The sequence below is a fragment of the Rana temporaria genome, chromosome 6 (genome assembly GCF_905171775.1).
Source record: "Rana temporaria chromosome 6, aRanTem1.1, whole genome shotgun sequence".
Lineage (NCBI taxonomy): Eukaryota > Metazoa > Chordata > Amphibia > Anura > Ranidae > Rana > Rana temporaria.
The window spans coordinates 203,059,028-203,082,029 of NC_053494.1; the positions used below are offsets into that span (position 1 = coordinate 203,059,028).

Genomic DNA, 23,002 nt, shown 5'->3' on the forward strand with positions numbered 1-23,002 from the left:
CAGGATCAGCAAAATGTCTTTTTGCGCTTCTCAGATATAACAAAACCTTTTCAATGGTTCAACATACCAAAAGGGAATAAATACCAGAAATTAATTGTTGGTGTTAACATATATTTGAATAAGTCACTATTACAAGCTCTCTTATTATTTTGTCTCTCCAGTGGAACTACTGCCTTGGGCACAAAGAAAGCTGCTGAAGTGGAAAATGAGTACTGTGACACCAAATATAGTGAAACAAGCTGTTGCGCGGTCCCACTTCCGTGTTTCCAAAAGTGAGTATCATACTTGTGTCTCTTTTTGTGAAATCCTATCTACACCTTTTAAGTAGTTCTGTACTTTCCTTGAATTAGAAGTCTTATTCCTTACCAGTGATTATTGACTTGCTGATAGCCTTTTTTTTGGTATCATTTTTCTGTAGAGAACCATGACTGGTTGGGTTGTTGGGGCCATCACATGAAGTCTACGGCCTTCAAAGGCATCCGAGAATACCAGAAGGTAATGTTCTTTCAATGCTGTTTAAACCAAAAAGATACAAAAAAAGAAAAACGTAAAGGTTGTAACTTTTAGGGTTTGCTCACTCTAGCTCTGCTTTCTGAAGAGCATTCTGCATTTCGGATATGCGTTCAGAGTGTTTGACTTGCAGCAAAGAGGCATTGTATCGCCTGCTTTAAAGAAGTACAGCCAATCGGTGGGTACCACGGACTCTATCCGCTTGCACTCACCGATCCTTCAGTATAGAAGGCATGTATCCTGTGAGCCATGCCTTTCCCCTAGTAAAAGCACCTCCCCCACAGTAAAAAAAAAAAAAATAAACACCAGTTAGGCACACAGTTGTCCTTTTGATCGCCCCTGATGTTAAACCCTTCCCAGCCAGTGTCATTAGTACAGTGATAGTGCATATTTATTAGCACTGATCACGGGATTGGTGTCACTGGTCCCCAAAAAGTGTCAGTTGATGCCATATTTTTTTTCCCCCGCCACAATATCGCTGTCCCTCCCTATAAGCCGCTGATCGCCACCATTACTAGTTAACAAAAAAAAAAACATAGTCTGTGGATGCTATAACTTTTGCGTAAACCAATCATTATACGCTTATTGGGATTTTCTTTACCAAAAATATGTAGCAGGATACATATTGGCCTAAATTGATGGACATTTAAAAAAAAAAATTTGTGTACTTATAGTGCAAAAAATAAAAACCGCAGAGATGATCAAATGAAAGCTCTATTTGTGGGGAAAAATTGCATACATTCTATACAGCTTTGCATGACTGCGCAATTGTCAGTTGTAATAACACAGTGCCGTATCGCAATAAATGGCCTGGTCGTAAAGGGGGATAAGTCTTTCGGTGAGTAAAATGGTATTTTTTTTTTTTTACTCAGTTTAAACATTTGATATGTTTTATTCACAATAGAAAACATGAGTTTCAGATTTTCAAACCATTGAATTCTGTCTTTTATGTAGTTTTTTTACACAGCGTCCCATTTATTTTTTTTTTATTTTTTATTGGGGTTGTAATTTCAGTAATGTTATCAAAAATAAGTATAGAGCAGCCCTGTGTCATGAACACTAAATATGCCAGATTGTTTGTTGTTTGATCAACAATTTGCTGTTCACCCTAATGTCTCTTGTAATGTTAGTTGGACTTCTTTTAAGATCTGAACGTTCTTGCAGGGGTTCCTCCATTTTCAAAAGGTTGAGAAATCCTAAGCCTTTTTTTTTTTTTTTTCTTAATCTCTCCAGCTGAATCATTTCCCAGGGTCCTTTCAGATTGGCCGGAAGGATCGCCTTTGGAGGAATTTGTCAAAGATGCAGGCTCGCTTTGGGCGCAAAGAGTTCAACTTCTTACCGCAGTCATTCGTTCTTCCTCAGGATATCAAGCTGTTGAAGAAAGCTTGGGAGGAGGGGGGAACACGGCAGAAATGGATCGTTAAGCCGGTATGGGGCCAGATATTATGAAAGCACAAAGGGTGGAATTGATGTAAATTTGGCAAAATTGACTAATTTTTACTCAACTCCTCTACTGATGTGATGTATGTATTTCAGCCTCTCTTCTGCTATTCATTAGGGCAATTTATAAAGGTTTAACTTTAATTTTTATTTAAATAACACCCATATTGTACGTTCCTGCTCTGTGTAATGGTTTTACAAAAAGCAGCCCTGATCATCCTCTTGGGTCCCCCCGCCGAGTGCCCACCATAGCAAGCCGCTTGCTATGGGGGCACTCGTACATACTCACTCGTGTGTTATGAACACACAGAGCGGGGCTAGACCCCACCCCCCCCACTCCCTCCTTGCTGTCTTTGATTGACAGCAGCAGGAGCCAATGGCTTCTGCTGCTGTGTCTCAGCTAATAAAAGGCGGCAGAGAGCCTCTGCTCTTGACCATCATTGGCTCCCGCTGCTGTCAATCAAATCTAGTGACACTGGAGTAACACACCACCTGTATTGGAGCTTCCTCCACTTTGAAGGAATGAGCACAATCAAAGCCCTTGGATTCTAATGACTTCAGCAGCTCTTAGGCTGACAATAAGCACTGGTTTATTCATACATTCTGTAGATCTGTATTACAATTTGATGTATCTTTTGTTCTCAGCCAGCGTCAGCCAGAGGAATGGGGATCCAGGTTATACACAAGTGGAGCCAGCTTCCTAAGAAGAGACCACTGCTGGTACAAAGGTAGGCAACACACTGCAAACTTGTATCATGGCAACCTGACACTCCATAAGTACTGTTTGCACTGCCTTATTGAATAAGCCTTTTAAAGCCCAACTCCAGGCAGAATAAAAACGATCCCTTGCAGTGGGGCTATGCTCGCACTGCAAACATTAAAAACTCCTTATCTAGCAGAGAAACGGTTTTACTTGCATGATCCTTTGCTCCCCAACGACTTGGCGGTGTACTGTCCCCCCAGCATTCTCATGTTCAGAGTGGGGCTATGGATCTAGCTTTGTTCTAGCTGATGTAAGAATCCTAGAGCACGGGGGACTGGTCTACCTGCAAGGAGGTTTGGGTAAGTATATTTATTTTTATTGTTCCCCTATACATAAACGAGGACTCTACATTTTCAATGCACAGCCGGGATCCTTTTTTTTTTTTTTTTTGCCTGGAGTTAAAGTATGTATGTGTATGTATGTGTGTCTTGGAAGTTATTAGACTGATCTGTAGTCTGTACGGATATGAATGTCAATATTACATTATTTACATCCTTGGTGCCCAACTTGCAGCACAAGGATCACATAAGTTCCTTTTGGTGTTTTGAAGTTCATCCCTCGGGCCCCAGTGCATTGATTTGCAAAGGGGCCTTTAATAATAATTTCTAGCACAGTGGTCTCCAAACTGCATCCCGGGGGCTGAATGTGGACTTTCTTTACATTTATCTATTCCACCAACTGACACCAATAATGGAGCGCTATTCCCCCTACTGACACCATCAATGGGGCACTATTCTCATTGTTAAACAGTACACTATTCCTCCAGTTAAAATCAATGATGGAGAATTGATGCCAGGACACTTTCTACTCCCACTGGCCACAGTCTGCTCTCCCCCCAAAAGATAGTAAACTGGTCCTTTGCTTAGAACCCCTGCAGTAGCAGTTTCATTGAATATGAGCCTAGTTTTTAGATGTCTATTACTCGGACCACTTATATTGATGTCTTTTTATGCAGCATTACATGTAATCACTACATATGCGCCTCTGTATCAGGCGCCGCATTTACCTTGTATGTTAACAATCACTGATTTGCATATTCTGCTTTCATTGTATGTTGTCAGGTACCTGCACAAACCCTACCTCATTAGTGGCAGCAAGTTTGACTTGAGGATTTATGTTTACGTGACGTCTTATGACCCCCTGAGAGTGTACCTGTTTACCGACGGCTTGGTGCGATTTGCCAGCTGCAAGTAGGTTTTTTTTTTTTTTTTTATACATACTGTCATTTCTGATCAAGTGGCAGCTATTAAGGGAGTTCCATATCTACATACAGACTTTTTTTTCTCTCTCTCTTCCGGCCAAGTATTTCTGTAAAAGGCAGATTTATTTTAATAGTGAATGTTACGTTTACTTTGTATGACTACACGGGGGAGGTTATATTCCATTTTCATACATTGCATGAATCTGAGGCTGTACTCAACCAGTCGGGGACGTGGTGCCATTCATTTATCAGATTTTTATTTATTTATTTTTATTCTTAAAAGACATATCGCCATACTTCTCTGTATAATTTCCACTCTTCTACCATCTGTCTTCTCAGGTATTCGTCTTCCTTAAAAAGTCTGAGCAACAAGTTCATGCACTTAACTAACTACAGCGTCAATAAGAAAAATGTAGCCTACAAGGCCAACACAGATGAGACGGCTTGCCAAGGACATAAATGGTACATTGAGCCAGAGCCCGGGGTCATATTTACATCATGTTAGTTTTGGGGGTGAACAAATGAAAAGTGGAATTCAGGGGCCTTTCAGTCCAATCTAAGAGCAAACGTTCATTTCCCCCGTCTACGCTTCAAAAGCTGGCCATACACTAGTAGAATTTTGGTTGAAAATGATCTGTTAGGAATTTTTGTATGATTGTCTGTCCAATTTTTAGTGAGGTCAAATCGAATTTCTAGCTGGAATTTGCAGATCTACCATAATGCAGCCCTCAAAATTTCCACTCGCCTGCTTGCATTAGGCAAGTGGAAATGAGCTGGGGGCAAGTGTGGGGCTGCATCGGAGAGGGGGACAGTTGCCCCTGGCAGGCGGGGTTGAATGGAAGCCAATTCTCCACCCCCTGTCATTCTCTTAGCAAGGCCTGGCATACAGCGGGAGTCGGCAAAGAAGCTGTTGATTGGTTGCTCAAACCGCCTGGCAACCAAACACCAGCTTGTTGATAGGAAAGGTTAACTTTGGAAGCTCCTGCTCCCCTGTCCTGTCCAGTGCTATTCTTTGCTGTAAGTTTCTCTGCACCCTAAATCATTGAAAGTGTCATTTATTTTTTTTATGCTATATTTAATATAGCATTAAAATATTTACTAAACTAGGCACTAGTATACAGTGCCTAATAGTAGCCAATCGTATGTTATCCTTTTATCAGTCAGAACAATTTTAATATGGTTAATGTTAATATTAACATAAACCATATTATTATTTTTTTTTTTTTTACTTTTGTAACTTAATTCTGCATAAAACCTTAACGGTGTCATTTAATGAGCTAATTTACAAGGGTGGAATTAGGGGAGGGGTTGGATAGGGGAACTGGTGGCCAGTAACTCTTAAGTCCTAGCTAGTAGCTCAGGACTTGACATTTTGAGCACTGTACTAATAATGTATGGCCAGCTTAAAGCGGAGTTCCACCCGTTTTTCCCGATAAGTCAGCAGCTACAAAAAGTGTAGCTGCTGACTTTTTAATAAATGGACACTCGCCTGTCCCACGGTCCAGCGATGCCTCGCTCCTCTCCCCCTTCTCTCTGCGGCACCGTCATAGCAACTCTAGGTACCTGCCCGTGACAGCTGGGCGCGCACTGTGCAAGAAGATTGCTGGCAGAGAGCGGCCGCGAATGGGGAGAGGAGAAGACACCTAGGCGGCCTAGAAGGGGAAGCAGGAAGTCCCCCCCTAAAAAGGTCCGCCCCCCCCAAAAAATAAAATACAATTGCCACAATTTCCCTTATCGAACAATGATAAAGCACATGTATAACAACCCCTTTCTTTGTGCAGGGCACTCAAGGCATTGTGGACCTACCTCAACCAGAAGGGATTCTGCAGTGAGAAAATCTGGGAGAAGATCAAAGAAATGGTGATAAAGACAATAATTGCGTGAGTTTGGGGTTCTTGGGGCAACTTCTCTCACTACAGGGGTGCTCAACCTTTTGAAGCAAGCGTTGATTAGTGATTTGGTAACGGGCCGCGGGCCGCAATAAAAATGGTTCAGAGTTTCAAGTTTATTTTGAATCGCATTATGAACATTTTCCTCCTGCAGCCGCTGAATGCTAGCAGGAGTTAGAGGAGTAAAAGCCAGCTTTCTGCGGTTGTAGGAGGAAAATGGAGAGAATCCGTTAATCTATTTGCCGCCCCTCCTGTCCAAGTGTAAAACTTGGACCCCTGGCACTACACCAGAGGGTGAGGCTGGGGGGAGAGGGCAGTAAAAACATGCCTCAAGTTTGGGGTTTTACCAGCCCCCAAACCACAAATGTAATTGAGCACCTTACTGTCCTGAGCTCCCTGTAAGGCTGTTTTCACACTGATGCGTTGCAGTTTACCTGTGCCACACCTGTGGTTTTCCTGTGATTTAGCTGCACTTTGACATGGGCCTTTTTATTATATCTTGTGGGTGTAGTGGACTTTCTAAAAGCGCACCAAACCCACAGGATGTAATAGAAGTGTATAGCTTAGTGCAGCTAACCCACAGGAAAGCCGCAGGTGCACTACGCTGCACCTGTGTGTCAGTGTGAAAACGGCCTAATAGTAGTTCACTCTTGGCAGGTCGACAAACCCAGATCGCGATCAATGGGTTGCTGACCCTGGGCATGCGCTTCCCTGGTATGAGGTCACGGGCAACATCAGAGTGCTCCATGGGCCACAGGTTGAGCACCCCTGACTACAATTTTTGTGTGTGTAAAATTGGTGCCAATTCAGTAGAAGTTTTATTTTTCTTGATATCCTGCCGCTCTCATTCAGGGCTCTGTGTAATTTTAGGATTCTCCAGAGGTTACCTTGAACTGTGGCTGTTTGACCTCATATTTAATTTATACAGTGCATCTGGAAAGTATTCACAACGCTTCCCTTTTTCCACATTTTATGTTGCCTTATTCCAAAATGGATTAAATTCATTCTTTTCCTCAAAATTCTACAAACAATACCCCATAATGACAATGTGAAAAGTTTTTTTGAAATCTTTGCAAATGTATTAAAAATAAAAATCCCATGTACATAAGTTTTCACAGTATTTTGTTGAACATTTGGAACCAATTTCAGCCTCAAGTCTTTGAGTATGATGCTACAAGCTTGGTACACCTATTTTTGCCGCAGTTTCTCCCATTTTCTTTTTTTGCAGGACCTCTCAAGCTCCATCAGGTTGGATGGAGAGTGTTTGTGCACCGACATTTTCTGATCTCTCCAGAGATGTTCAGTCTGAGCTCTGACTGGACCACTCAAGTCATTCAGAATTCTCCCGTAGCCACTCCTTTTTGTTTTGGCTGTGTGCTTGGGAACCTTCACCCCAATCTGAGGTCCAGAGTGCTCTGGAGCAAGGATGTCTCTGTACATTGCTGCATTCATCTTTCCCTCGCTCCTGACTAGTCTCCCAGTTCCTGCCGCTGAAAAACGTCCCCATAGCATGATTCTGCCACCACCATGCTTCACTGTAGGGATGGCATTGGCCAGGTGATGAGTGGTGCCTGGTTCTCCCAGACGTGACGCTCGCCATTCAGGCCAAAGAGTTCATCTTTGTTTCATCAGACCAGAGAATTTTGTTTCTCATGGTCAGTCCTTCAGGTGCCTTTTGGCAAACTCCAGACGGACTGTCATGTGCTTTTCTACTGAAGAATGGCTTCCGTCTGGCCACTCTACCTTACAGGACTGAATGGTGGAGTTCTGCAGAGATGGTTCTTCTGGAAGGTTCTCCTTTCTCCAGAGACATGCTGGAGCTCTGTCAAAGTGACCATTGGGTTCTTGATCTCCTCCCTGACCAAGGCCCTTCTCCCCCGATCATTCAGTTTGGCCTGGTGGTTCCAAACTTCCATTTACGGATGATGGAGACCACTGTGCTCATTGGGACCTTCAATGCTACAGAAATTTTTTTGTACCCTTCCCCAGATCTGTGCCTCCATACAATCCTGTCTGAGGTCTACAGACAATTCCTTGGACTTCATTGCTTGGTTTTTGCTCTGACATGCACTGGTAACTGTGGGACCTTTATGTAGACAGGTGTGTGCCTTTCCTAATCATGTCCAATCAACTAAATTTACCACAGGTGGACTCCAAGTTTTAGAAACATCTGAAGGATGATCAGTGGAAACTGGATGCTCCTGAACTCAATTTTGAGCGTCATGGCAAAGGCTGTGAATACTTATGTACATGTGACTTTATTTATAAATTTACAAAGATTTCAAAAAACTTTTCACGTTGTCATTATGGGGTATTGTTTGTAGAATTTTGAGGAAAATAATGAATTGATTCCATTTTGGAATAAGGCTTTAACATAACAAAATGTGGAAAAAGTGAAGCGCTGTGTGTACTTTCCAGATGCACTGTATAAACAAGACACCTAAAGCAAAATGGGCTTTTAGTCATAATATGCTGCCCTTCTTGATTGAAAAGCTTTCTTAAACTTGTGTCTTAAAGGAGAAGTGCAGCCAAAGCTTGTTTGGCTGTACTTCTCATGTGGATCACAGGAGTGTATTTCGTTCTGCACTACTGTGACCTGTTTTCAGCAGATGGAAGGCTGAAGCCCACTGTCTGCTGACGTCACAGAGCCGGTACAGGCTGGGTCAAGATCTTAACAATGCAGTGGGGAATCCGCCCACATGCCTGGACCGACACCTGGCTCAGCCTCTTAGCGAGCCACTAAGAGCCTGAACTGGCCACTGACAGTCACCGCTCTTTGCTCGGGTAGCTCTGAAAACCGAGCCAACTGCGGTGTTAGATCGCTCGGTTCTCAGTCTTAGAGGTTCCGGGGGACAGATGCAGCATCAGAGCGATGTTGCGTCCACCTAGGTAAGTATGATTATTGAATTAGAAAAAAAAAAAAACATGGTTTTCTAAATCGGCTGAAATAAACTGTGCATTAAAACAAAAGCTGCAGAAAATCTTCGTTTTTTTAAAAACTAGCCACAGTTCTCCTCTGCACCATACAGGTAGGGGACCGGATATTTTACTGTACCCCCCCCCCTTTTTTTAAGAAGGGGGGGGGGGGGCTCAAACTTTCAACTAACTTTTCTGTTTGAATGCACATTTTAAGGTAATTTAAAAGTTTTTAGTTGCATCCTAAATAATAAAAAATAAAGTCACTTACATTTTTTTTTTTTTTTTTTTATATACATCTTATTCTATAACGTGACTACAGGGAGGACATTTTGCAATGGTGTCAAATTTGTGATTGGTAATATGTAAAAAATACGTTCGTCTTTTCTTAGGTCTGAGCCGTACGTGAACAGCCTGGTGAAGATGTATGCCCAGAACCCACGCAGCTGCCATGAGCTCTTTGGCTTTGACATTATGCTAGATGAGAATCTGAAGCCTTGGGTCCTAGAAGTGAACATCTCACCCAGGTAATATTGAGCTGCACACAGGAAGCCCCAAATATTGACAGGCTTTTCTGTAATTCATTTTTATGAGAGAGTAGAAGCTGCACGGCACACTCTGACCATGGACTACCTAAGAGGTGGTGCCATGGTAAAAATTTAGAGGTGCACCAAATGGAAATTTTGGGGCCAAAAATTCAGAATGCACTTGGCCGAAACTTAAAAATGACAGTTATAATACCAAAAATGTTTTATTTTTTTAAAATTTTTTTTTACTTTATCATGTATTTAAAGCAGGAGTTCACCCAAAAATCAACTTTCTGCAAGTAGATCCAGCATACTGCTGACATCTGCAGTATGCTGGTCTTTTTATTTTTTATTTTGGTACTTATCGTTTTAGCAGTATTTCTTCTATGGCTCCGAGCGGGGATTACTTCCTGGTATAGGCGTTCCCAAAGACAAGCAAGTTGATTGACAGCCTTCGATAGCGCGTCACGGCTTCCGAAAATTCACACGAGTGACACTCTGCAATTTACGGCGCCTGCGCAGTCAGCTCTACACGGCAGGCGCAGGCGCCGTAAACAGCCAAGTGTCACCTCGGCTGTTTTCGGAAGCCGTGACGCGCTATCGAAGGCCGTCAATCAACTTGCTTGCCTTCGGGAACGCCCATTCCCCGCAGGATTCCCTGCTCGGAGCCATAGAAGAAATACTGCTAAAACGATAAGTACCAAAATAAAATAAAAAATGACCAGCATACTGCAGATGTCAGCAGTATGCTGGATCTACTTGCAGAAAGTTGATTTTTGGGTGAACTCCCGCTTTAAATGAATATGAATGTCAGCCATGATCGTTACCTTTTTAGTGCAAGAAAAGCTCAAGAAAAATTCTTTAAATTCCATGCATGTCTTCACACTGTTCCGTTCTGTTGTGTTAAAAAATCTTGCTGCATTTAAAAACGCACTTCCCAATTGAAAATGCAGCAAGAACGCATCAATGCACCAGTGTTTAAAAAAAAAAATGTATGCAGATTTTGAGTCGCATGACCTATGAAAAACACACCATAAGCACAGTAAAATCGTATGCGTTTTCAGCGCAATTATCGGCACATTTTTTCTCTACCGGCAAAATGCAGATAATTACATTTTCGGCTGCCAAAGTTTTAGTGCATCTCTAGTGAAAATTGTCCCGGTGAAGCAGTCCTCCTTGGCTGAAAATCTGCAGCAAGGTGGTGAAAGCCCACAGGCAGCTGTATTCCAGCCAGATTTACATGGGCCCCATGGGACTTTCTTGCTGCTACAGCACACTTTTTGTCTGCAGATTCATAGTTTGAGAACTCTCTCCTGTACACCCTGAACAGCTTGTGGATTCCACTGAACAGACAGAGGTAAGCGAGGCAAATACAGTCAGAGCCTACACTTATCCAGATAATGGACACAGAGACTCTAAAGCAGGGGTGCCCAACCGCGGGCCCACGACTTCCTGCTCTGGGATTGTGGGTCGGCAAGCCTAGATCACGGATTCCCGACCCACCATCCCAGAGCGTCGATGTTCTGAATAGAGCCAGCGCCAGAGGAAGCAAGGCTGCAGAGGCATAAGGTGGTGCTTTCTGTATATGCCCGGCTCCTACCACAAGCGGAGTGATACCCATTGCACTATGCCTGGGACCACAACAGCCAGTAATACCTGTAGCAAGGGACATTCCTGAATGGAAGACTATTATTAAAGGTCAGTTTATGTTCAAAAATCATTGTATTAATGAGGTGAGCGTATCTCTTTTGCAGTGGGTACTAGGCTGCTTTCAAACTGATCCGCAGATGCACTAAAGTGCACCTGTGTTTTACCTGCACTGAACTAATGACTCTTATGTTATTACCTGCGGGTTTGGGTCATTTCCTCAAAGGGAAGTGAAACTCCTTTAAGAAGTCGATGGCAAAGTGCAGCTAACCCGCAGGAAAGCTACAGGTGTACTGCGCTGCACCCGCTCTGTGTGTGTGTGTGTGTGTGTGTACCACAGTGCATTCGTGTGAAAGCAGCCTTAAGCTTTTTTCACACGCCAGAAAAATGGACAGGTGGACTCAATTGGGCCCATCGTTCACCTGTATGGAGCTGCAGATGTAAACTGACTTGTGTCCGTTTACACCCGCTTACATTTAATCCTCTAAGAAACAGAAGGGGATCCATCCCCTTCCATCTGGGCGGATCAGATCGGAGGGCCCATAGAGTAGAGTGGGCTGTGTCCATGTCTGCCCTGCATTATGCAGAGTGGACACAGACCTGTCATCTGCCCACTCCGCTTATTGTGGCCTGCAACTGCTTACCAAGTCGCTAAAGTGGTCCTCGCTCTTTAAAAGGTTTGGCACCCCTGCTGCCTCTCTGACAACACAGATGGAGACCATACCTTCTTAAACAAGGATTTAACCCCCTAAGAGAATGTACAGTGGCTGTAGAAGAGCAAATTGGTACTTTGGGTGATACTTCATCTCCTCTGACTGCCTCCTCTAGGGTCTCCACTGAAGAATTGGCTGCCATTTCATTTACGTTGGACAACCTTGAAAATGGGTCTTGTCGCAATCTACATTGTGTGGGTTTATCTTGTGAAATGGGTGCATGACACTTGCCTAATCTAAATGCATCTTCTGCATTTGTGATTGAAAGTGCCCACCATACTCCTCCCAGACAACCACCTCCCAGGGGCTTCTACTAGACCCCTATTTGCAAAAAAATCAAAGTCTCTGTTCTTGGGGTATCCCACCTAAAGTGGATCTCGAGTTTAATGGCAATTGATTTACCATCGTCTAGTATTTTCTGCTGAAGTCCAAAAACGACGTGTCCTTCGCTGAAGTTAAAAAGCATGAGGGAGTCCAATATCGCATGTAGATTCCAGCTAAGCTCTGTCTGATTTATGGAAGGCAAACCATCCTTCATTACAAATCCAATTGTTGCTAAGTGGTAACATTTTGGCTCAGGTAAGATGGATATATCTATAATATGGACTTCCTAAATAGAAAAACACTTTGCTATTTGTGGAGGACTTTAATGCGGTTCCCGACACAGCAATGGACCACTTGGGGGTGGTTCAAGTAAGCCTCAGGGGGAATTTACACACTGGATACATAGGTATGAGTTGGTGAATGTGTGGAGGGAGAGGCATCTGAATGGCAGCAGTTTTTCATGTCACTCAGATTCTCATTACTGCATGTCCAAAATAGATATGGCCTTTACTACCTCGTCTTTTCTGCCTCTGGTGTCAAGTATTACTGACCTGCCCAAAGGGCCTTTTCTAACCCTGCTCCTGTTTATTAAAGGGGTTGTAAAGGTTGGTTTTCCATTTTCTAGATAGGTTCCTTTTTAAGCAAGTGCATTGTTGGTTCACTTACCTTTTTCCTTCCATTTCCCTTCTAAATGTTTTTTTTTTCTTTGTCTGAATATCTTACTTTCTGTTCCTCCTCAGTAAGCTGTTCTGGCTGACTATAACCCCCCCCCCCCCCCCCCAAGCTTACATTTAGAAGGGAAATCGAAGCAAAGGCTAAGTGAACCAATAATGTACTAGCTTGAAGCAACCTATTTAGAAAATAAAAATCAAACCTTTGCAACCCCTGTGGCACAAACTCATATTGGCTCAGTGATTTGGTGGTGAATGGAGAACGCACCAAACACATCTCTGATGCAATGAGGCCGCATCTCCTTCATTAATATTTGGAAAGGGTTATAGGGCTACTGCACATGGCTCCTTTATGTCAAAACGGGAATCTTTAGGATTAATATGAAGGCACTTGCAACACCCACAGAACCAGAGACGCTGTTGGCAGAGCAGAAGTATGTCTTTTGTCCATCGAAGTATACCTATATGCTTTGGGCAGTTACAAGAAATGTGTAAAACATTGCTTTTACTCAACACACCAAGAAAGAGAAACTACTCTTATACTTCCCAAAAAAAACTTTGAGTTTGAAAATAAGGCAAGTAAGTTACTGGACTACTTGGCTTGGCCCAAATATGCCCCTATTTCTTTTCCCCTGGTTTTGGACCACTTGGGCCACCCTTATGAACCCAACTGGGAGTTTGTTTGCTTGTACCTTCTACTCCTCTCTATATAAATCTACTTTACAGTATTCCATCTGAATGGTATAGCACATTTCAGCTGTTGCTTAGCTTTCATGTATTGTGTTTGAAGTTGCTGTTTAGGCAGAAGTACCTCCTATGCATGTGAGAGGAAACCCTATAAGGACCTACCATGTGTGGGTTCTACTGCCCCATCTCTTTATCAAGGCTTTTTTGTAGCATCAACGTTGATTAAAATCCTATCTTTTGGACTGGGTGATTTCTCATCTGGTGAGGAATGATTGGATGGGATTCATCCCAAGCCGTTCTAAAATCAATATAAGGAGGTTCTTTACCAATTTAATGATATGTGGACTAAAGTTGAATGAGGACAGGAGACTAAATTGGTAAAGTACTTTTAAATGGAACCCTGTGGCAAGATTATGATTTAAAAAAACCTCCTACCTTCCGCAACGTTGAACTACGAAGGGGTGTCGTCTGCTTTGCTTAGAGGAATGGTTGAAGATGTGTGAGGGAAGAGGCTTTGTTGGCCTCTTGAAACTGATGCTGGGTTATTGGTAAAAAATAGTTTGTCAGGACAGTTCCTCTTTACTGCTCTCATCTTTGTCAGCAGATTTCTAGTCTAGTTGTACAGGATTTCCCTATTTCTGTAGGCTGCCTCCTCGGCCTCCCTGATCTGTTTTAGACTTGCTGTTCTGCATAGAACCCAGTCGACTTCTAGTTTTTTTGGGGCCAATTTTTATTTTTTTTGTCAAAGCTGAAAGAATATGTTCACCTTATAAAACATAAACGCACATCTTTTTGCAGCTTAAAAATAAGGTACATTTTTTTTTTTTTTTTTTTTCCTTTCTTGGAGCCTGTATTGAATTGCAGGTGCAATGCAGGACTCCTGTAGACTTGTTGGTGTCGGTATCCTTGTACGGGCAGACAGATGCACACTGATGGGAAGAGAGTACTAACCACCAGAGCGCTCAACAACCATGGTAGTCTATTGCAACTACAAGCCAAAAAAGCTGTCAGGACTTGTAGTTTTCCCATTCACGGAACTTTTTTTTTGTGACAGCAAGCAGGGGAGAGAAGATCCCCTGCATGCTGTCACTACAGGTAGCAGAGCAGGCAGCGGCTGTAGCAGTAAGCTACGAAGTGGATGGAACATGTCCCCAAAGGTGAATTTATCCTTTTTTAGGCCCGGTTAACATTTCCGCGTGACGTTTAAGCCGACATTCCAGCCTGACTAAGGCACAACTTGCTTAAACAAACAAAAGTCAATGCAAGCAAGGCATGCCAAAGTTGCACTTTAAAAGTAGTGCAGGAACCTTAATTAACAAGCTGAGGTTTGAAGCCGATTGGCTACCATGCACAGCTGCACCAGATTTTGCGCACTCCGGTTTTAGTAAATTAACCCAATATTGTCCTCTCTGCCATAAAATTTTAAACGGAGGTTACAAATGCAGAACTCTGTTTTATTTATCAATGGATTAATTTCACACATGCATTTTTATAGCACTAGCAATGTATGTGGTGCTTTGCATACTGTACAGTTACATCGATATCTACCCTTAAGCCCTGTTTTTAATTTTAGGTCTCTAACCGACACACAAGGGGCCAATTTGGACAGGAAAAAATTAACCTGCCAACCTGTCTTTGTGGAAGGAAACTAGTGAAAACCCACACAAACTCGGGGGGGGGGGGGGGGGGGGGACATAAAAACTTCATGCAGAGAATATCCTGGCTGGGATTGAAACAGAAAACCTCAGTGCTGCAAACAGGAGAAGCAATGCACAATCGGTTGTACCCTTCCACTTGATTTTATAGCACTAAACTGTTAAACAAAATTGCACTTCATGGAACTTCCATTTTGTTCGGGCTGCATAATGTTACTGCTATGACCTATGTTCATGATATAAAATATCCAGCATCAAATACCTACTAATTGCTGGGAACATTCCTGTGCATTGACATTTAATTCATCTTGTGAAGTCCTTCCTATTGAAGTAGAGCACTGTGTCTTTACACGTTCACAGTGATAACAGATGATTGATGGAATGCAGTGTCAATTGGCTTTTCTTTAACCGCACACCTGCTAGCCCCTTATGTCTCCCATCCCCAGCATTGTTATCTTGTATTATTGACCCCTAGTCCCTCCACTGAACTTATATTGAGTTATCTTTCTTGGCCCGGCTGTCTGTCAGTACATGGAACTGTTCGGTCATAAAAATATCCTATAGTCTTCACCCCTGGTCCCAGATTTCATCTATAGGCTTACTGAGTTATGGCCGCCATCCCAGCAATGCTGTATGGGGAAATAGTCTAACTCTGTATAGGAAGGCATCTGTGACATGGCCTTCAGAAAGGCATATTAGAAGGGCGCTGGGACTTTAAAACGTATTAATGAGATCAAGCAAAAGGAAACTTTCAAACAAGCTTGCTAGCTTTGGTTGGGTCGTTGTCCTACAACATGGTTGCATTACCTGGAAGTGACTCAAGCCATAGAAATACAGAAAGGAGCCCCAAAACAAAAAATAATTTGAATATTAAATGTAATTGTTTTATGTGATCACATAGAACGGCCAACACATTTTGGGAGCCAAAACATTCCTCCATCAATAGGGTTAATTTTTAAGTGGTTGTAAGCCCCATTCATGAAATTTGACTCGGTGATACTAAAAGTTCCCTTAAAAAGACAAATGTGTCATACTTGCCTCCACTGTGCAGCTAGTTTTGCAGAGTGGTCCCTTGGCGGCTCCTCCCTGCATTAGATAACCCCCCTCTGGGAAGCTTTCTCCAAAGGGGCTTACCTTGTGGGAGCATTCCTGAGTCATACACTCGGCGGCCATAGATGCCGAGTGTATGACTCGGGCCCCAGCTCCCATGTCATTGGAGTTGATTGACAGTAGCAGGAGCCAATGGCTGCGCTGCTATCAATCTACGCAATCAAAGCCGAGACTCCGGAGAGGACGGCGGGGACGAGCTGAGCAGGTGAACTGGCTCAGGTAAGTAAAACAGGGGGCTGGGGGGCCAGTGATTGCCAGGTGTTTCTTCACCTTAATGCATAGGATGCATTGGATGCATTAAGGTAAAAAAACACGAACCATTACAACCCCTTTAAGCACATTAATCTGTAGTGTTTACTTATCTCACTCAGTCATGTGTCTTTCTGCTGCTCCGTTCCTCTGTTATCCGCATTATAACTTCTGACTCTCCAGATAAAAGCAGCTGAAAATTTGTGTCTGGGTGGGAACTTAAAGGGAGGTTAGCAGAGAGCTTGTCTATTCAGACTACAGCTCTGAAACTTTATTCGTTCCTTCCCTCCAATCATCTTGAATGAATGAATGACTTGTATAGCGCTACACATGCAAACTGAATCGCCTCTGGGCGCTATTCCAGCCAGTGTCTGCTTGGCTGGTGCGGTCATTTTACCCCGTAGGATCACGACACGCTAGGGCCAATCTTGCCCACAGTGTATGCCCAAACTCCCCTCCCACTGCTGGACCAGGAAACAAGATTTCCCACACTATCTTCAGCTTTCTACACTCTTTAGAAAGTGAAGACAGCAGATATACATGTAAAACTTATGTGGGAAGATTTGTTTAATCTCTTTGTATCAGCTGAGGCTGTTCACTTCACTGCATATATGTGAGGGTTTACATCCACTTTATTTGTACTTGTGCCTTCACAAAGATATGTTTAGTCACTATTTTCCTAGTCATTCATTAACCATTGCACGGAATTTGAAATCGGAATTGGCAAAGTGTAACTATAGCCAAAATCTTTTGTTTGTGGCTATTGGATAGAGTAGGGCAAGATTAAAAGCACTTATTTAAAAAAAAAAAAAAAATTTGCTTCCCGTGTTCCTCTTTGGCGAGAGATCTATTTACTTCCTGTACCAGGGATGCAGTTTGAAGAAATGGAAAATCTCTACAAATGAGAATTGCTGTCCTAGACAGTCATCACCACAACAGGTGTAAAGATGTAAGATTTACCATTCTCTTTTGTTCTGGTACCAACTGTAAAATTTTGGAATTTCTATCACCATCGGTCTCAATGATAATGGTCTCCAGGACTAATAGAGAAGGTGACTCAACCTAGCTGGGGCCTAGAAAAAAATGTGAGGGGTGCACTCACTTTTGTGAGATACTGTAACTTTATATACCCATACCTGGCTGATGCCCCTGGAAACCATTGAAGTAGGCACTGCTACTCCAGTGATCTCCACTTGCTTCTGGGTCCCACACCAAGCAGCTGCCCTCCTGCATTGTGAACCCAGGAGGTCAGCTGAATAGCCTGGACCTAACAACAATTGACCTAATATTTTGCATTCTGTGAATGAATGTAAAGCATTCTCTGATTGGACGAGGTGTAGAGTGTGATGTCACCACCCCACCTATCCAATCAGAGAAGGCTTTGCATTCATTCAGAAAAAGAAATGCATCTGAATGGCACCCGTGCAGCGTATCTGACCTCCTGAGTTGAGAATGCAGCTGGCCAGCCGCCAATTACAGGACCAGTAAAGCAAGTGGAGATCACTATACCAGTGAGTGTACATGATTTCCAGCTTCCAGGGGCATCAGCCAGGTATGGTATAGACATTGGTCCAAGCTGGACCAGTGTAACGATGTATAAAATATCAATACTGGAAATTAATCTTAAATTAAATATTTTGTCCAGCTAAATAACTGGAAGCTACTGGTTAAGCCCCCATCATCCCCTCATCCATAGGATAAAGTATGCCCACCAAATAATGTGGCTTGCAAGTAGACCAATAGCAGTTGCTTTAATCAAATTCTTTAGGATTTTATTTTTATTTTTTTAAAGTCTAGGTCCCAACTACAAAGTCGCCTTCATATTACTTTCACTGTCCCACAGTAATGATTATTTGCTCTTTTTGTACTTATTTTAGTTTTTTCAACCCCATTATGTTACTAAACATCTCAGGCCTGGGGTCACACCCTCTGTGTTTTTTGGTGCTTTTTGCAGAAACACACTACAGTTCTCCTATGGGACACGTTCACATCCATGATTTTTTTTCAGCTGCTGCGTATTTGGAAAGGGCAAGGACTTTTTAACGCAAAACGGTGCTATTTTTGGTTCAATATACTTCAATGGAGAAGCTGCAGAAAAGCATGTAATGTGTTTTTGCGGCAATTTGTGTTTTGTAATCTGCCCAACATATTGGCCCAAAAAAGCTATTATCCGATTAATCGAAAAAATAATCGGCCAACTAATCGATTTTTGAAAATAATCATTAATTGCAGCCCTAAGTGCATTGTTGGTTCGCTTACCTTTTTTCCTTCAATTTCCCTTCTAAATGTTTTTTTCTTTGTCTGAATTTCTCACTTCCTGTTCCTCCTCAGTAAGCTTGCCCCCATCATCCGAGCCGTTCTGGCTGGGGGTTAGTCAGCCAGAACAGCTTACTGAGGAGGAACTGGAAGTGAGAAATTCAGGCAGGAAAAAAAAAATTCTAAGAGAAATGGAAGGAAAAAGTAAGTCAACCAACAATGCACTAGCTTAAAGGAACCTATTTAGAAAATAAAAAAACAAACCTTTACAACCCCTTTTAAACCCACTGGATGTTTGGCTGGGATTTACTATTTGTAGATTCAACTGTGATTTTGGTTTTGTGTGTCTTTTTGTTAAACTATTACAAATGAGAAGATTTACAATGACTTCTCTTGTCGTCCTCAGTCTGCACTCCAATTCACCTCTGGATGTCAACATTAAAGGTCAGATGATCAAAGATCTCCTCAATCTGGCCGGATTCCTCCTCCCCAATAAAGAAGACACCAGTAATGTTGGCTCTGGCGGCTCTCCTACCAGGTAAGGCAGAAGAAAACCTGTACATAAGGAATGGCTTACGTAGGCATTATATCTTCTTTCTTTTTTCTCATTGGTCACTGGTGGACATAAGGAGACTCGGGTACATGCCCTGCCTATAGAAACTTGGCCAGTTATAAAGTTGCTCCATCTTCAAAGGACTAAACCCCTGGTCTATGTATCACTTCCCATGTCTTACCTTGGTGTCTCCAGGAGTTGCACCAAGGACCCATTGCTTTCTATTTTCCTTTTTTAAAGAGGAAGTACACCCTGATGAGTTTTACTCCTTCTCTTGCTCACTGAAAGCCCTGCAAATGAAAAGCATAATGGGCTAGTATGCATGGCATACTAGCCCATTATGCGACGCTTACCTTCAAACTAATCCAGCGCTGTCCCCTCTGCAGGCTGCGTCCATCTTCACACCCCTCTTCCTTCCGGAGCTGCGGACTCCGGCTCTGTGATTGGCCGGCGCCGCGTGACTACATGCCTGCGGGAGCCGCCGGTAACGGCACAGTCTAACTGAAGCAATGGCATGACGTGTCATTGCTTCAGTGCACATGTGCTGATGACTTTGGCAGATACAGGGGGTCTTTTTCTAAACTGTGTAGGTTTAGGAGATATCCAGGCTGGCTACAGGAAAGCCTTTATAGGCTTACCTATAGCAAAATGTGGTTTGTAAGGGCTTATAACCACTTTACTTTAATCTAGAGCAGTGTTTCTCAACCCAGGTTCTGCGAGAGTTCCCCAGGGGTTCACCCACAATCTACTCATTCATCACAAGCAGGTGAACGTTGGATCGTATCCCCTCATAGCTCACAGGCTGAAGAATGCAGAGGAAAACTGACATCACTGTCCTGCGCCTATTCCGGGTGCCTGTGTGTGACATCACTTGGGAGGGACCAGAGAAGAGAGCGGGTGGGAATAAGTGTGCAAGATACGATCCAGCAACTTCCCTGAGCTACTCCCTGCATAAGGAAAACCATTACAGATCCCAGTACTGTGCCCTCCAGCTTAGCCCCCCCCCCCGACCTATACTGTTTCCTTAAAAATGTCATATGGGTACAGTGTAGCATGACCGCAATTGTCATTCAAAGTGCGATTAGTGCTGAAAATTGGCCTGGGCAGGAGGGGGGAGAAAGTACCCCGTGGGCAAGTGGTACAGCTGTACACAGAAACCAACCGGCTTCTAACCTTAGCTTGTTCAGTTAAGTTTTAAAAATGAAAGCTTGAAGCAGATTGCCTGCTCCAGATTCTGTCTGCTCCAGTCTTGGATGTGCTACCATTCATCCCCTCTGGATGAATGGTAGCACAGGCCAGCTCGGCTAATAGCCAAGTTTTTTTAGTAGAAAAATGAAGTCTCCCTTTTGTCTTGTCAGTGTGTACACCAGTGAGAAGGACTGCGGGCGCTCCATGGAGATTCTGAATGAAGAAAAGATGAAGCGGGCACATTACCTTAGCCAGAAGTTGCCAGACAAGGTGGGTCCGCTTTGGATATTTAACTTGGCTGACGTTATGTTATCATTAAAGTGTATGTCAGGGCCTATTTGCCTGTTTTTTCCATTAAGACCCTGAAAGTACAAAAATATACCCGTTGACCTGCGAGAAATGCAATTCCGCTCCTAATTTTCTATTGTGGACTGACAACATACTGAATTTTTGTGGACTAGGTGACGTCAGTCCTGCCCACTTTTCTTTTTGCTAAACTACTCCAGTCTATCCCACTGTCTTCATCTTTAAAGCATGGAAATTTATTGACAGAAAAGGTGAACAGGATAGCTTTGAATTTGATCAGATCAACAGGGGTTTTGTTTGCACTTGCAAGCCTAGGTTCACACTGCAGTGTTTAGGCATGCGATTTGACCTGTCAAATCGACGGCTATTGTCGGCAATAGCCCCATTCGAATCGGTGCGACGCCGACTTTGCGGTGCCGCACTGATTCCCAAAGTTGTTTCTATACTACTCTTGGCGACTTTGGGGTGCGATTTGTATAGACCTCTGTGCAGCAACCCGAACAAATGTATCTGAAATCGCCCCCGAAAGCGGACAGACACACGGGTATGAAATAGTGCGAGTTTAGCTGAAAGCACGATTTCAATCCTGCTGTCAGTGTGATAAAATGGGAAGAAGTTCTGGACAGCCAAACTCCAAAAGTTTTTTTGCCTTTTATTCAAAAAATGAAATGGAAAAATACATGCCACAGCAGAACGGACAGAAGAGCTGAAGTGTTTCACACTAACAGTGCTTAATCGTGCTATGACTAAGCACTGTTGGTGTGAAACGCATCAGCTCTTCTGTCCGTTCTGCTGTGGCATGTATTTTTCATTTCATTTTTTGAATAAAAGGCAAACATTTTTTGGAGTTCGGCTGTCCAGAACTTCTTCCTGTTTTATTGCTATATGCATTGCCAGCACCTGGGCTTCTAAACTGGAGGAGAGGTTTTCACCTTTGTTTGACCCCCCTAGAGCGGTGATATCCCCTTCCCTGCTGTCATTGTGAACCTTGGCTAAAGCAGATATAACAAAATTATTTCATTTTTTATTCTTTTTCTGCCATATGTGCCCGTTTTGAGATTTTCCTTCACTTCCTATCTTATAGCCATAACGGGGAACTGAGAAGAAGTCCCTCCAAAGTGTAGGAATCCTGGGATGTTACCAGAAATGGTGCCCCCATTGCATCATTTCCTCTCTATTACTGTTCTGGTTTCATCCCAAAATTTGAGGGATGTGAGGGACAGAATAACAAATATCCAGAAAAATGCATTTCATAAAAGTTTTATAAATTGATTTGTATTTCTTTATCGTACATCACGGGACACAGAGCGGCATATTCATTACTATATGGGTTATATGGAGTACCTTCAGGTGATGACACTGGCAATCTCAAACAGGAAATGCCCCTCCCTATATAACCCCCTCCCATAGGAGGAGTACCTCAGTTTTTACGCCAGTGTCTTAGGTGTTGGTCATGGTTTAGCTTGCCTCCGCATCCTTGGGATTAGGTGAGCTAACCGGTTCTGTCCAAAGGCCTCAGCGCTAAAGTGGTCAGTAACCGGACCCCAAACCCTTGGGGTATAGCCCATAATGCTTTTCTTTTTAGAGAGCTGGACCCTGGGCCCAGAACTTAGAAACCTTTGGGGGCCTAATGTTTCTGTTGCCAGGGTGCTATATGGGCCCAGGACAGTGGATCCTTCATAGGAACCCAGGGCCTGAAGGTCTAGACAGCCCCACGGAGATGGGGGAAGATTGGGCCTCTTGCTTGGCAAAGTCCTGCGGCATGGAGCAGGTAAGGGAGGGGAAACTTGCGGAACTTGGTTCTTAGCAGGTTTTTCTGGGGGGTCACAGGGGACATGCCTAAAGTTATGCGCTGCATCTGGCAAGTAAGTCACATATCTTAATGATAGGATGGCTCTGTGTTGTTTCCCCATAAGAGGTGACCTCCCTGGTAGTATTGAAAAGCATTTGAGTGGCTGTGTGTGTGTGTTAAGAGAGCTGTGCTTACCTGCAAGCCTCCAGGCGATGCTGCATGGGTTCTTCCTCCTAGCCTGCAAGACAGGCAAACGCTGGTCTCCTCGTGGGCTCCCTTCCCCCCCACCCCCCCACCCCCGTCGGCGGCGGGCGCGCGCGCGTCCCCGTGTTATGAGCGCAATTTTCGCGCCATTGGCTGAGGGGGGAAGGGCGGGTCAGTTGGTTTAAGGAAGGGGCGGCCCTACCTTTTTCGTTCCATCAGCTCAGTTCATGCTGGAACTGAGGAGGAAGAGACCAGAGCGGCAGCACGGGGCGCCGAGGACACACAGTGGCCAGAAAAGATATTGGTCTTCATAGGACTGTCTTAAGCCTAGAAATAGGCTGTTCTTTTCTATCTCAGCAGTTTTTTCTTTGGCAATACTACTAAGGGGGACAGAATGTCTT

The 23,002-nt window shown here is 43.4% G+C and overlaps 1 protein-coding gene across 1 annotated transcript in view; it reads left to right on the plus strand.

Moving 5' to 3' along the window:
* The window catches only part of TTLL4 (tubulin tyrosine ligase like 4), a 57,759-nt gene that overhangs the window by 22,764 nt on the left and 11,993 nt on the right, over nucleotides 1–23,002 (plus strand). The window contains exons 6-15 of the mRNA XM_040358116.1: nucleotides 162–272; nucleotides 419–495; nucleotides 1,744–1,938; nucleotides 2,596–2,678; nucleotides 3,775–3,903; nucleotides 4,254–4,376; nucleotides 5,696–5,794; nucleotides 9,112–9,246; nucleotides 18,965–19,096; nucleotides 20,470–20,569. Of these exons, the coding sequence (XP_040214050.1) occupies nucleotides 162–272; nucleotides 419–495; nucleotides 1,744–1,938; nucleotides 2,596–2,678; nucleotides 3,775–3,903; nucleotides 4,254–4,376; nucleotides 5,696–5,794; nucleotides 9,112–9,246; nucleotides 18,965–19,096; nucleotides 20,470–20,569 (1,184 nt within the window). The remainder of the gene's footprint in view (nucleotides 1–161; nucleotides 273–418; nucleotides 496–1,743; nucleotides 1,939–2,595; nucleotides 2,679–3,774; nucleotides 3,904–4,253; nucleotides 4,377–5,695; nucleotides 5,795–9,111; nucleotides 9,247–18,964; nucleotides 19,097–20,469; nucleotides 20,570–23,002) is intronic.